Consider the following 12,430-nt stretch of genomic DNA (forward strand, 5'->3'; position numbering starts at 1 on the left):
CCCCTGGCCCAGGCGATGACAGCTGAGAAGGCTCCGGAGCACAGATCCCCACCCCCATGCCCACACTCCATGCGGGAAGGGGGACTTATTTGACCACAGTTGCTCCCTGCAGGGCAGAGAGGGAGGGCAGTGACCCAGTTAGGAGCTGTGCAGTGGGTCCCTCAGGCTGCTCCAGGAGCTGGACCCCAGCTGTGATCACTGCCCCTCACACCCGTTTCATTCTTAGGATATGTGAATGCTCTCCTGCATCTGCCCAGTTCTTTAGAAAGGCCCAGGAATCAGCCCAGACAAATGTGTCTGTGTGTCTTGTGTTCAGCAGAGATAACAATTAAGATAAAAAAAAAAAAACAGTAGTGAAGGGCGAAACACACTGGTTTATCCTTACCCTTATTGACATTCGAGAAATCTCCTTGGTTTGATAGGCTCTAAGCTTCTTAGATTTGTGATGCTGTGATAGATGCTGAATGAATCCCCATCTCTGCCCAGGAATTCTGGCTTCTGGCTGTAAAGCTTGCATGGTCCTCCCCATCCCCCTCCCTCTCTAGATCTCTCTAAGCTCCTGTCTCTCTCTTCCTGACACAGCAAGCCCCAACTTCGGGGCCCTTCTCGGTGGATCATCTGTGATTTCTCACTGATGAACATGATCCCCTGCTCATCTCCTGCTCTTTTGAATGGTTCACCTCACTTTCCTCATCTGTTACATGTGAATTGGGGGTGGCTGGAGGTGGGGATGTGAAGTGGAGGATTTTCAAGGTCTCTCCCAGCTCGGACACTCAGGGATTCTCAGGAAGTCTACCAAGAGCAAAGGCATCATGCTAAGTGCATGTGTGTGTGTGGGTGTATAAAATAGTTAAGATATGGTGCCCATCCTCAAGGAGTTTCTAAGTGAGTAGATCTGATGTATACATAAAAAAAACTCTGATGTTTCAAGGTAGGTCCTGTAAGTGAGGTGCATAAAGTTGCCAGAGTTCCTCAGAATTCCAAGGAGAGGAGAGATTCCTTCTGGAGGCGGAGGGGGTTGGCGAAGGGAATAAAGCAGGATTTCTGAGCTCCTTCCCAAGGCTGGTGGCACAGATGCCCTTGGCCTCCTGCCCAAAGTATCCTAGTTATCTGCCCAGTTCCAATCCCAGTGGGCAAGCCATCCCCTACCAGGTATCCTGCTGGAAGGGATGTCTGTCCATGGACCCCCCAGACTCATACCCTCTAAATTGGTGCCCCTCATTAAATCATTTTTGCCTTCTTGATCACACTGCTCATAATATTTATTATTGATATGTTAATAATATATTTATTATTATTATTTATGACTATTTGCTAGGTACAGTGCTAAGTGCTTCCCACACATCATTTCATTTATTCCTCACAATAGTGCTTTGGGTGTGTATGAATTTGATTATTGTCCCAGTTTACAGACAGGGAAACTGAGGATGAGAAGTTGAGTGACCCATCTTAGGTCCCATGGCTAACCAGAAACAGAGACATGTTTGAACTCAGATTTCTTCCTACTCACACTTCCTGCTCATAGCAGAAATGTGAGAACCTGACTAGACAAGAGCCCAGCAATCTTGAAGAGAAGCAGAGAGCATGGGGAGGAGAAAGGGACATGGCAAGAGTTAGACTGGGACCATGGGTTAGGGCCAGGGCAGAGGGACAAAAAGTGCAGTCTGAAAAGCCAAGGTTAAGGCCGGCAAAGCTCTCCCTGGCATGGTCTGGGCATCAGGATTGGGATGACCAAGCAGGAGAACTTCCTAAAAGAGTCTTTCAAGGACCCCTGTGTGGGCTGCACTGGAAGCTTGAACAAGGAGGCTTTCAAGGGCAGTTCTTGCTTTGCAGCCCTGGGATTCTGTGAGCTCCGGTGCAGCTTTTAGTGCTGGACCTCATCTCAGTCACCTCTCTGGTCACTGAATTCCATCTTTTCCCAGCTGCAGAGGAGGGAGGCAGTGAGCACTGTGGTTAGAGTGCACGCTAGGCCATGGGACCACCTGGGTTTGAGTCCTGGTTTCTCTTCCACTTCCGAGCTGTAACTTTGGACAAATTATTTCTCTGGGTCTCGGTATCCTCATCGGTGGAATGGAGCTGTAACAGTTCTCTACATTGTATGAATTGCTGGAGAGTTGAGATAATACATTAAAACATTTGACATACTAAGCAAACAGTAGCTATGATGATGATGATTTATGTCCAAACCAGTCTTAAGTGTTTTGGTTCATGTTGTTCCCACAATGCCTTTTCTCTGCCTCTCAAATCGCTACCACTCTTCAAAGTCAACAAATGCCTAAAATGCACCAAAAATGTGGAGGCCATAGAGAGTAGTAGGTAAGAGCACACATGGACTTGGGGGCCAGCCAGCCTAGGCTTGAATCCTGGTTCCTGTAACCTTGGACAAATTACCTCATCTCTCAGTTTCCTCATCAGTAAATGGGAATATGATAGTACCTGCCTCACAGGATCATTATGATGATAAGAAGATTAAATGAGTTAACATTTGTAAAGCACTTTTAACACCGCCTGGCACATAGTAGTTGCTTTATGAGTGCATGTTAGAAACTTTTCTAGAATCTCTGTCAAAATATAGCACACAGCACAATTTCATTGTTAGCTGTTTACATGTGGGTCTTATTCAAACTGCCTGCTGTGAAAGGCAGAAAACACATTCAACCCATTTTTGACCCTAGCCCACTGCCTGACTCATGTTTGTTGCTTAATAAAGTAGGTAGATTGAAAGGAACCGGAGAGAGTGGCATGGGCAGCAGAGTGCTGTTCAGACAAGCACATATTTAAACTGCTGATCGGGTGTAGGAGATGAACAGGCAGTGACTCTCCTCTTTCTGGAATGTTTGAAAGGGCCTAGAATTTGCTTCACTGTTGGAGGCCCAGGAGACACAGACTAGACGCTGTAAGAGACTGGAAGAGGTAGATAAATAGCTCTGCGTTAGATAAAGAGCGTGCTTTGAACCAGCAGTCAGAGCCAGTTTCCCTTTCTGTAAAATAGGAGATCAGTGTCCACCAAAACGAGATAGCAATAGTAACAGCTATTTACTGAGCACCTTCCAGGTAGATAGGCACCAGGTAGGTATTTATGATGTCCATTTACAGATGAGGCAGGGCGAGGTTACACGACCTGCCCAGATACAAAGCAAATAAAATGAAAGTGAAGATTCGAACACGTGTGTGTATCAAATTTTGCGTCGGGATGGGAAAGTGACCTGGCAGGAGCTAATGATAAAGGCCATTTTATTACGAAGAATGGCTTATGAATGCCAACACCAGCCCTAAGACTCCAGCCGGCACGCATGCCCAGAAGCCGCCCGCAGGTCCCACCGCCCTTTGGCGCTTACGTGCGCTCCGTGACCGCCGAGGCGAACGCGCGGCCGGCGGCGGAGGACGCATGCGGCCTGGCGTCCTCGAGCTTGCCCTGTCGCCCCGGCGGCTGCCGCGCTGGTATGGGGCGCATGCGCACACTCGGCGGGCGGAGGGTGGCCCCGAGCGAGTGGAAAGATTTGGGCGAGCAAGTGAGCGGGAGCCGGGCGGTGGGGCGCGAGCGCGCAGGCGCGGCCGGGTTGCGACTCCGGAATCTCAGCGAGCCCCAGTCTGTGCCGCACCCGGAGCCGCCGCCATGGCCGCGTACAAGCTGGTGTTGATCCGGCACGGCGAGAGCCTGTGGAACCTGGAGAACCGCTTCAGCGGCTGGTACGACGCCGACCTGAGCCCGGCGGGGCACGAAGAGGCGAAGCGCGGCGGGCAGGCGCTGCGAGGTGCGGAGCGGGCCGGGGCGTGCTGTGGGTGGGCGCTGCGAGGCCCGGGCGGGCGCCGCGCGCTCAGGGCTGCCTGAGTCGCCCCACGCCTCCCGGAGAGGGCGAGAACTTGGGCTTCATCTTCCCAGCAGTGTATTTTGCAGTGGGCCCAGGGTGGGGTATCGACGCGCTCAAAGTCACCCAGTGGAGTGTGAGGGGTCCCGGCAGGGAGAGGACCTGGGGCGGTCGCCTTGCAGCCCACTGCGCTCTCCACGACACCGCCTTGCGAAATTCTCCCTTTCCAGTCTGAGCATTTAGTAACTAGGGGACAGGTTATTAAATTGGATGCCCTGTGTCTTACAGCAGTTGTAATCAAGCCTTCTCAGGAGGAGGCTGCGAATCCTAGTGAAGCGCTTGCCACACGCTTATCCCGCGCTGTGGGGCGAGTGATGCGGCGCTGGGGGGGCCCATCAGGCTTCAAGATACAAGAAATCACGTGCGTGTGTAGGCCTTTGCTGTTCACCATTCCACAAATCCTGTGTCTATAATACATCCTCAAATGTAATTGAGTGAATGAATGAATGAACGAAGGATTTGAGTTGATCCTCTCCACGATCCCATAAAGTAGACAGATTTTATCCCCCTCCTTCCCATCCCTCCCTGGCCCTATTTTATAGTTGAGAAAAGTGAGGATTGGAAAGATGACTTGTCCGAGGTCATATTTTCTTATTTCTAGTCCAGCGCCCTAGCCCCAATTCTGGGGTTAACAAGTAAGTTCGAGGAGCTGGTAGGCTGCAGGCCCAGGACGCCTGGGCAAAGGTGGAAGTGGCAGTGGCAGTGAGATAAGCTTGCCTACCCAGGCTTGCTCCCCGTGGCAGACAGGTCTCTGTGATTTTGGAATGCTAATAAGGGAGCATTCCCCACTGCCAGCAATTCAAAGCATCTCTGGACTGAGGAGCTGCTTCCACTGATGATTTGGGCAGATCTGCCCTGCACCCTTCTAACCTCTGGACAAAGCAGCAGCCATTTTAAAGGGTCATTGATACCTGGTTGATGTGGAACAGGTATTTGGCCCCAGGTTGCTCTCTAGCTCCTTGCCTTCATCATCATAGATCCTTTTGAAATGAAGCAAAAGTTTGGAAAGCCTGGGAAATGTAATCCTGCTGAGGGTATGTGTGAATACCTGGCCTGGTGTGACCTCAGAACCATTTAGGGGAGGCCAGGAAAGGGAACGTGCTGGTGAAGGAGGCCATTTTCTGCTGTCTGGCAGGAAGAACTGATGGGTCTGTGGTGGTTTGCTGATGACTAACCCAGGACAAAGGAAATTGCATCTGTCTTCTAAGACTGATCAAATGGTTAAACTTGAATGTCTCTCTAAAATAACAGACCCTATTTCAGTTTTTAAGTAAACGTTGGTAGCATTAGTTAAAATCCCACTTAAAATTTTAATATCTATTATGGGCATCACAGATGATTATATTATAAAATGAAAGACTAAATGCAAAAACTGAATGATGAAGACCATTATGATAATCTAATAATATAAAAGACCTAAAATCAATATATTAAATTCACCAGAGCTGTAAGTGATAATAGGGTTTATGAAATCTTGAATCAGGAGGAAGCTAGTGAGAACTGCATTGCCCCATGCAGTCTTACTCCTGGAGGAGGACCAGGTCTACCACATCCCTAGGAGTATCGTAGGCTATGCTTTTGTTTAATGGGCAAATTAAAGGAAGAGGCTTTAGAGTTCTCTGTTAAGAGCCCTAAGGGGAACTGCTTTTCTCCTTGGGGGTCTGTTTGTGTATCCAATGTGAGGTAGTCCATTGCAAGTGGAAATAATTGCTGTGAAACAGCCAGTAGCTTTTCAGCATGGGAGCTGAGGCTTGCACTGTGGATATTCACTTCCCAGTGACTCAGCCTTTTATTGGGGAGCCATTATGGTTAGGGAGGAGATGGTAACCAAGTCTCCTAGGACTTGTCCTGAAGCACGGTGATAAGATCTGTCTTTTCCCTTGTGGGTGATGGTGGGTTTCCTGGTGATTGATTAATTTTTCCTTCCCCCATCAGTCTGGTTCTTATTGGCCTCCTTCTCAGTTGAATGACTGGCAGGAAAATTCACTTCACATTTTATTTATTAATTACTGTTGGCAACCTCGATATGAGGCAATACCCAGGAAAGTGTGTGCTGAGTTTCAAAGAGGGCTTTGTAGCCAGCCTCATGGAGAAAAACAGGAAGGTTTTCCTGTCCCCTACATAAGGAAAGGGCCATCTCCCCATTAAAGTGGAAGGGACAATAATCTTTCATGAAACATGAAATAAGATGGATTAATCGTTGTAACCTAGTGGTTGGGCCAACATAACTCTTGACTACCACCCCTCAGTAACTACCGTGTATGAAGGAGAGATTCATTTATAAATGAATCAGTGCACAGCGAATCAGCACACAGCATTTGCTCCTTCTCCGGTGAGTGGCTTCTCCTGAACTTGTACAACAGTTGACCTAGGTAGATACATTCCTCTGAGGGTACTCAGGAATAGGCTGGCACTTTGACTATAGGAGAGAGGAACAGTGGATGAGGAGTTTGTGATGTGATTTCCACACTCTATAGTGAAAAATGCAGCAAACTGAAGTTTTATTAGCATTCTCTAAGAGCTCTTGCTGTGTCCTGATTATGGGGGGTCAAAATCCCATTTCCTCGGGGGGGCGGCCGGGTGGTGCAAGCGGTTTAGTGCGCGTGCTCCACTGCCACGGCCTGGGGTTCGCCGGTTCGGATCCTGGGCGCACACCGATGCACTGCTTGGCAAGCCATGCTGTGGCGGCGTCCCACATAAAGTGGAGGAAGATGGGCACGGATGCTAGCCCAGGGCCACTCTTCCTCAGCAAAAAAAAAAGAGGAGGATTGGCAGATGTTAGCACAGGGCTGATCTATCTTACAAAAAAAAAAAATCCCATTTCCTCTAGACCAGAGGTTAAAGAGGACTGAAATACATTAGTAATTATCAATCAGAAGTGACAACTAAAATACAAACATATCAGGATCCTTAGGAGTTAGGAAAATATGGAAGTAGCTAGAGATGGTGGTTATGAATTGCATTTTGGAGTCACATAGCCTGGGTTTTCATCTCCCCCATGTAACAGCTGTGACCTTGGATAATTTACTTAACTCGTCTAGTCTTTATTTTCTTTGTCTGGTAAGATGGGTTGTAAGGATTGTAACCTCACAGGATTGTTATGAAGACTAAATAAACACACATACAAAGTACTTAGTCAGTGCCTGACAGATGGTAAGCCCTCTCTATAATATTAGGTATTGTTATCTATTAAGAGATTCCAAGTGTTTAAAATCCTTTTCTTGAACAAACTGAAGCAGAAATAAATTCTTAAAATGTGTTTAAGCACAGCATTCTGGGGATTAGGGGAAGCGGCACAGATTGCCGGTTGGCTGGTTGATAGTACATTTAGGCCTTGGGTTAGGTGAATTACTGGGGAACCACTGGGAGGTATGTTGTCAACTATAACATAAGTCAACAAATTTTATCTTCTCTGAAGGCAAAATATTGTTTTTCCTACTAGGGTATACAAAATAAAATATTTAGCCAAATAATTTTCATTTGGACTACCTGTATGGGAAATTTATATGTAGCAAAATTCTGGCTCCAGCGTAGACTTGATTAGCTAATCACTTTGAACCTATAATTTCCAGATGCTGGCTATGAGTTTGACATCTGCTTCACCTCAGTGCAGAAGAGAGCAATTCGGACCCTGTGGACAGTGCTGGATGCCATTGACCAAATGTGGCTGCCAGTAGTGAGAACCTGGCGCCTCAATGAGCGGCACTACGGGGGTCTGACTGGCCTCAATAAAGCCGAAACTGCTGCCAAGCATGGCGAGGCCCAGGTAAAGATCTGGAGGCGCTCCTATGATGTCCCACCACCTCCGATGGAGCCTGACCATCCCTTCTACAGCAACATCAGTAAGGTATGGACAAACGGAGGTTTGGCTCACTCCACCCAGGACCAGGGGATTAGAATCTGGGCCTCATTCTTTTTTTAAGCTTTTATTAGTGTCTGCCTAGTCCCATTGAGTTCATAAATTATGATAAAATAGTTAATTGTAATCCCCTTTCTCCAAGGAATGACATTCACTTGTTAAGGGATTTTGTTGATAGTTTGTTTTATTTATCTAAAAGGAATTTATATCTCCTTTTTTATATCTCCATTGCCATATTTTATAAAACCCATCCGTAGCCAGAGTGCCTTCCTAAGCCAATTGCAAGATAAAGTGAATTGGGAAGAGCCTTGTGGCCTAACTTTCTATTTTTTTGTGAGGAAGATCAGCCCTGAGCTAACATCTGCCAATCCTCCTCCTTTTGCTGAGGAAGACTGGCCCTGGGCTAACATCAGTGCTCATCTTCCTCCACTTTACATGGGATGCCTGCCACAGCATGGCCTGACAAGCGGTGCATCGCTGCACACCCAGGATCCGAACCAGCGAACCCCCGGCTGCCGCAGCGGTGGAGCGCATGCACTTAACCACTTGCGCCACTGGGCTGGCCCCCTCTTCCTTTTCTAAGTTATGTTCCTTTTGAACTGTTAATCTTCCCAATAGTGGGTAATGGGGGAGGGAGGGACAGGGTGTTAATTGTCCCCTTTCCCAAGCTCTCAGCTGCATCCTGTGCCCTGGTGAGAGACCTTTACCCATCACTTTGACCCCTCAGGGGATGAGGAATAGGCAGAACAGATGCAGCTGCTAATGACTGGTGAGCTTTTGTTTTTTAGGATCGCAGGTATGCAGACCTCACTGAAGATCAGCTACCCTCCTGTGAGAGTCTGAAGGACACTATTGCCAGAGCTCTGCCCTTTTGGAATGAAGAAATAGTTCCCCAGATCAAGGAGGGGAAACGGGTACTGATTGCAGCCCATGGCAACAGCCTTCGGGGCATTGTCAAGCACCTGGAGGGTATGTATATTTTTCAGAAGGGCCCTTAAGCAGGGATAAAGCAGACCTGCCATGAATCAGGGACTTATTTAGTATGAAAGAGACCTTCAGAAAGGGCTGGACATATTGATAGCCTTAGAGACAGTTTAGACTGACTCCTACTGGAAACACACCCTCCACCTTTCTTTCTCAAAGCATGGGCTGCAGAAGCAGAGGTGGCCAGACCCCCTCGGTGCTTGTTATACGTGTGGAACCTAAGGTCCCACTTCAGACGTGATTCAGAAGCTGCATCTATCACCCAGGTGATTCAGATACACTTTAAAGTATAAGATGCCCACCTCCAGACTAGGATTGCCAGTTGAAACTGCTGATTCAGTCCTCTTTAACCACAACCTAGTACCACTTCACACAGGAATCTCAATTTGCATCTTAAATTACTTTCACCTGCGGGTGTAGAGGCCTAGGTGTGCTGATTTTTGGCAAGCTGGGTGGACTACGTAGGGCATTTGAGATGTGTGTAGTCTTGCTTCACTGGGCTTCCACATTTGGGAGAGAGATCTGCGGTACACACCTTTTATACTTTTTTTTTTGCTTTTCAGTGGCTGAGAAATAAGTATTGGGGGTGTTCCCTGGGTGACTGATCTATAACAGATCATTACTGTTAATATAAATATCAGAAAGGGTGTCTTGTTTTAATTCCTACCAAAGTCCTTTGTCACCTGGAGGATAAATAGTAAACCTGGAGGGGTGATGTGGATTCATATCTTGCTTGGCTGATCATGTTGGGTATTTTCAGGTCTCTCTGAAGAGGCTATCATGGAGCTGAACCTGCCGACTGGTATTCCCATTGTCTATGAATTGGACAAGAACTTGAAGCCCATCAAGCCCATGCAGTTCCTGGGGGATGAAGAGACCGTGCGTAAAGCTATGGAAGCTGTTGCTGCCCAGGGCAAGGCCAAGAAGTGAAGGCAAGCAGGCAAACTACTTTCCCAAGGACACCCTCCCTGCCCATCCATTCCTCTGCACCTCTCCCCTGCACATGTCACACTGACCACATCTGTAGGCATCTTAAGTTGTAGCTGCAGATGGGGACTGGTGGCTCCCAATTTCATTTAAGCCATTTTGTCTCTTGCATCCACTCCCTTCACACAATCTAATCAGAATGGCACTTCTGGGGCATGGGTCCTCAGTCCAAGCCGAGGGAAGACTTTCAGCCAAGAGAGTTGAGAGGTAGTAACTCCGGGGTTTTTGCTAGTGCTTTAAGGACCTGCTTGCGTAGGGGATAGGGAGGAGCCATGCCAAGGCGGACCAATGAGGAGAAGCAAGAGAGCCTATTTGTGTTCTCAGGAACCAGTCCTGTACTATTCTGTAGTCAGGTGACTACTTGGGGGGCTCTAGCCATTCCAGTGGAAGATGAATGTAACTTGCACGGTGATTAAAACAAACACTTCCTCCCTGACCCCAGAGGAGCTGGCTCCAGAAGATTGGGATCAATCCTCAATGTTTACGTGTTACATTTACTTTTACAAAAAATATATATATATTAAAAAAATACAAAACAAAACCCTTCTGGGGTTTCTAGTTGCGGTTGAAATATTCCCACATGTAGCCATCAGAAAATAAACCATTCCTCTTGCTAACGTGGGATAAGCTCTTTGACTTCTAAAGTGTAGGAGTTCATTCTGCTGTGTGTTTTAGAATCCCTCCCCTGCCTTGTTTTATGGCAGTGAAATGCCTCTTGATCGTGTCCAAGTGTGTCTTTCACTGTGTCTGATTTCTGAATCATGTTTCAGTTGCTGGGCCCTGCCACTCATTTTGAGCATAACTGTACTAAATCTTTTTTCCAGATCAGTGAAATAAAGGAGTGATGTGCAATATTTTTTGTGAGATGTGTAATATCTCTTGTCTGAGGAAATCAGCTTGAACATTCCACTTGAAATGTCTCTCATTATCCGAGTCCTTGTATGACAGGTTAAGAGCTTGAGGACAACCAGTCAACTCTACACAGGTCCAAAATTTTCGTCTATCTCACTAGGTATTCCAGTTCAGCTTGGAGAACTGAGGTGGGGGTGGGCAGGTCTTCCTGGTGGAGCTCTCCATTTCTGTTGCCTCTGTGTAGCTCTTGCTCAGTGGTGCTGGTTACTGAAAACCTCTTGAATGGGAAAGTCAAATTCTGAAACTCCATTATGCCGTCTTTAGAGTAAGGCAAAAGCTTTTTATTTTTTTTTGGTGAGGAGATCAGCCCTGTGCTAACATTTGCCAATCCTCCTCTTTTTTTGCTGAGGAAGACGGCCCTGGGCTAACATCCATGCCCATCTTCCTCCACTTTATATGGGACGCCACCACAGCATGGCTTGCCAAGCAGTGTGTCGCTGCGCGCCCAGGATCCGAACCGGTGAACCCTGGGCTGCCGCAGTGGAGCGCGCGCACTTAACAGCTTGCGCCACCGTGCCAGCCCCTGGCAAAGGCTTGTTTACCAGATTTTTTTTTAAGCCAGTCCTTTGCTATTAGTAACTCGTAAACTTGATTCCCACCTTTCTTTTTGGCCCCTAAAGTTTTAACCCTGTCAGTCAACTAATTAACATCCTCAAAAATTATACATAACCTCATAAAATGACTTGATGCAGGAGAAAAGGAGTATATTTACATTATATACATAATTGGAAATGGGTATGCTCACATTTACCTTCTCTCTAAGGCTTTTGAAAAGATAACTGGGGCAAGAGATAGCCCCATAATGCATTTCTCTCCTAGTAGGAGCCAAATAACACCCTCCATCAATTAAGCTCTTATGAAGCTCCTCTGTGCCAGCCATTGGGTGAGGCACGTTACATACATAATCTCTGATCTTGACAACCTCTGACAGGGCTGGTATCCCCAGTATACAGAAGAGGAAATAGGCCAAAAGAGATGTGGAAACTTGTCAGAAGGTATGCTACTAAGTACTGGAACCCAGATGAAGGATGTTAGTTAGGGAAATCAGTGTTTTTATTCTAAAATTTCAATAGTTTTAAGCATCTTGCTTTTCAGGTTTAGTTTTTCATTTGATCTACACAGTAACCCTAGGAAGACCTTTAGTAATTTAAGTCTCCAGTAGCCTGGCGGGATGTTAGTTTACTTAGCCTGTACTGAATCTTAGACCAAAAGATGGTAATTTTGTTTGATCAAGTGCTCTTCAGGCAAATCAGACTGGATCAGCTTGGATTAATGTTACTCAATATCCTGACATCACTTGAGTTTACAGCAGTCTCCATTCCTTGCAACTTAAGAGTTCTGACTAGAACGCCTGCCTTATGGGCAGGAAAATAACAGAAAGCCAGCATCATTTACCGTTACCACCAGGAGGTCAACAACTACTATCCCTCCAAGACGGTGCTGCTTAGCCAGGGTAGCTCATGAGAATCACCCACAGAGCTGAAAAATCCTAAGCATCTGCTCTGGGTTCGCCTCATGAGATTTGGGAGCAGAGCTAAGGCACCTGCTTTTTTGTTTTTCTTTAAAGCTTTATAGGCAATTTTGAAGTTCACCTAACCCAGGCTGAGAACCACTATTCCAAGGCACAGAAAGAATATCCTTGTCTCTAGAACCAATTTCAGATTAGCAAATATCACCATCACTAACATCACTGTTGGGGCACAGCTGTTCAGTCAGCCATCTGCAGACTTTAAAAAATTTTTATTGAGGGGCCGGCCCCGTGGCTTAGCGGTTAAGTGCGCGCACTCTGCTGCTAGCGGCCTGGGGTTCGGATCCCGGG

General features: G+C 47.0%; 1 protein-coding gene across 1 annotated transcript; it reads left to right on the plus strand.

Moving 5' to 3' along the window:
• The first annotated feature begins 3,516 nt into the window (after positions 1–3,516).
• PGAM1 (phosphoglycerate mutase 1) lies at positions 3,517–10,553 on the plus strand. The gene is made up of 4 exons (XM_058543674.1): positions 3,517–3,755; positions 7,442–7,716; positions 8,517–8,697; positions 9,473–10,553. The coding sequence occupies exons 1-4, from the start codon at positions 3,617–3,619 to the stop codon at positions 9,640–9,642; spliced, it is 765 nt and encodes a 254-aa protein (XP_058399657.1). The 5' UTR covers positions 3,517–3,616; the 3' UTR covers positions 9,643–10,553.
• Positions 10,554–12,430: the final 1,877 nt, after the last annotated feature.

The sequence above is a fragment of the Diceros bicornis genome, chromosome 6 (genome assembly GCF_020826845.1).
Source record: "Diceros bicornis minor isolate mBicDic1 chromosome 6, mDicBic1.mat.cur, whole genome shotgun sequence".
Classification (NCBI taxonomy): domain Eukaryota; kingdom Metazoa; phylum Chordata; class Mammalia; order Perissodactyla; family Rhinocerotidae; genus Diceros; species Diceros bicornis.

Bases quoted from the DNA above. Each gene is read 5' to 3' on its own strand.
- PGAM1 (XM_058543674.1), top strand. From the start codon at position 3,617: ATGGCCGCGTACAAGCTGGTGTTGATCCGGCACGGCGAGAGCCTGTGG. The intron at 7,717-8,516 runs GTATGGACAAAC...TTTGTTTTTTAG, and splicing joins TCTACAGCAACATCAGTAAG to GATCGCAGGTATGCAGACCT. The intron at 8,698-9,472 runs GTATGTATATTT...GGGTATTTTCAG, and splicing joins CATTGTCAAGCACCTGGAGG to GTCTCTCTGAAGAGGCTATC.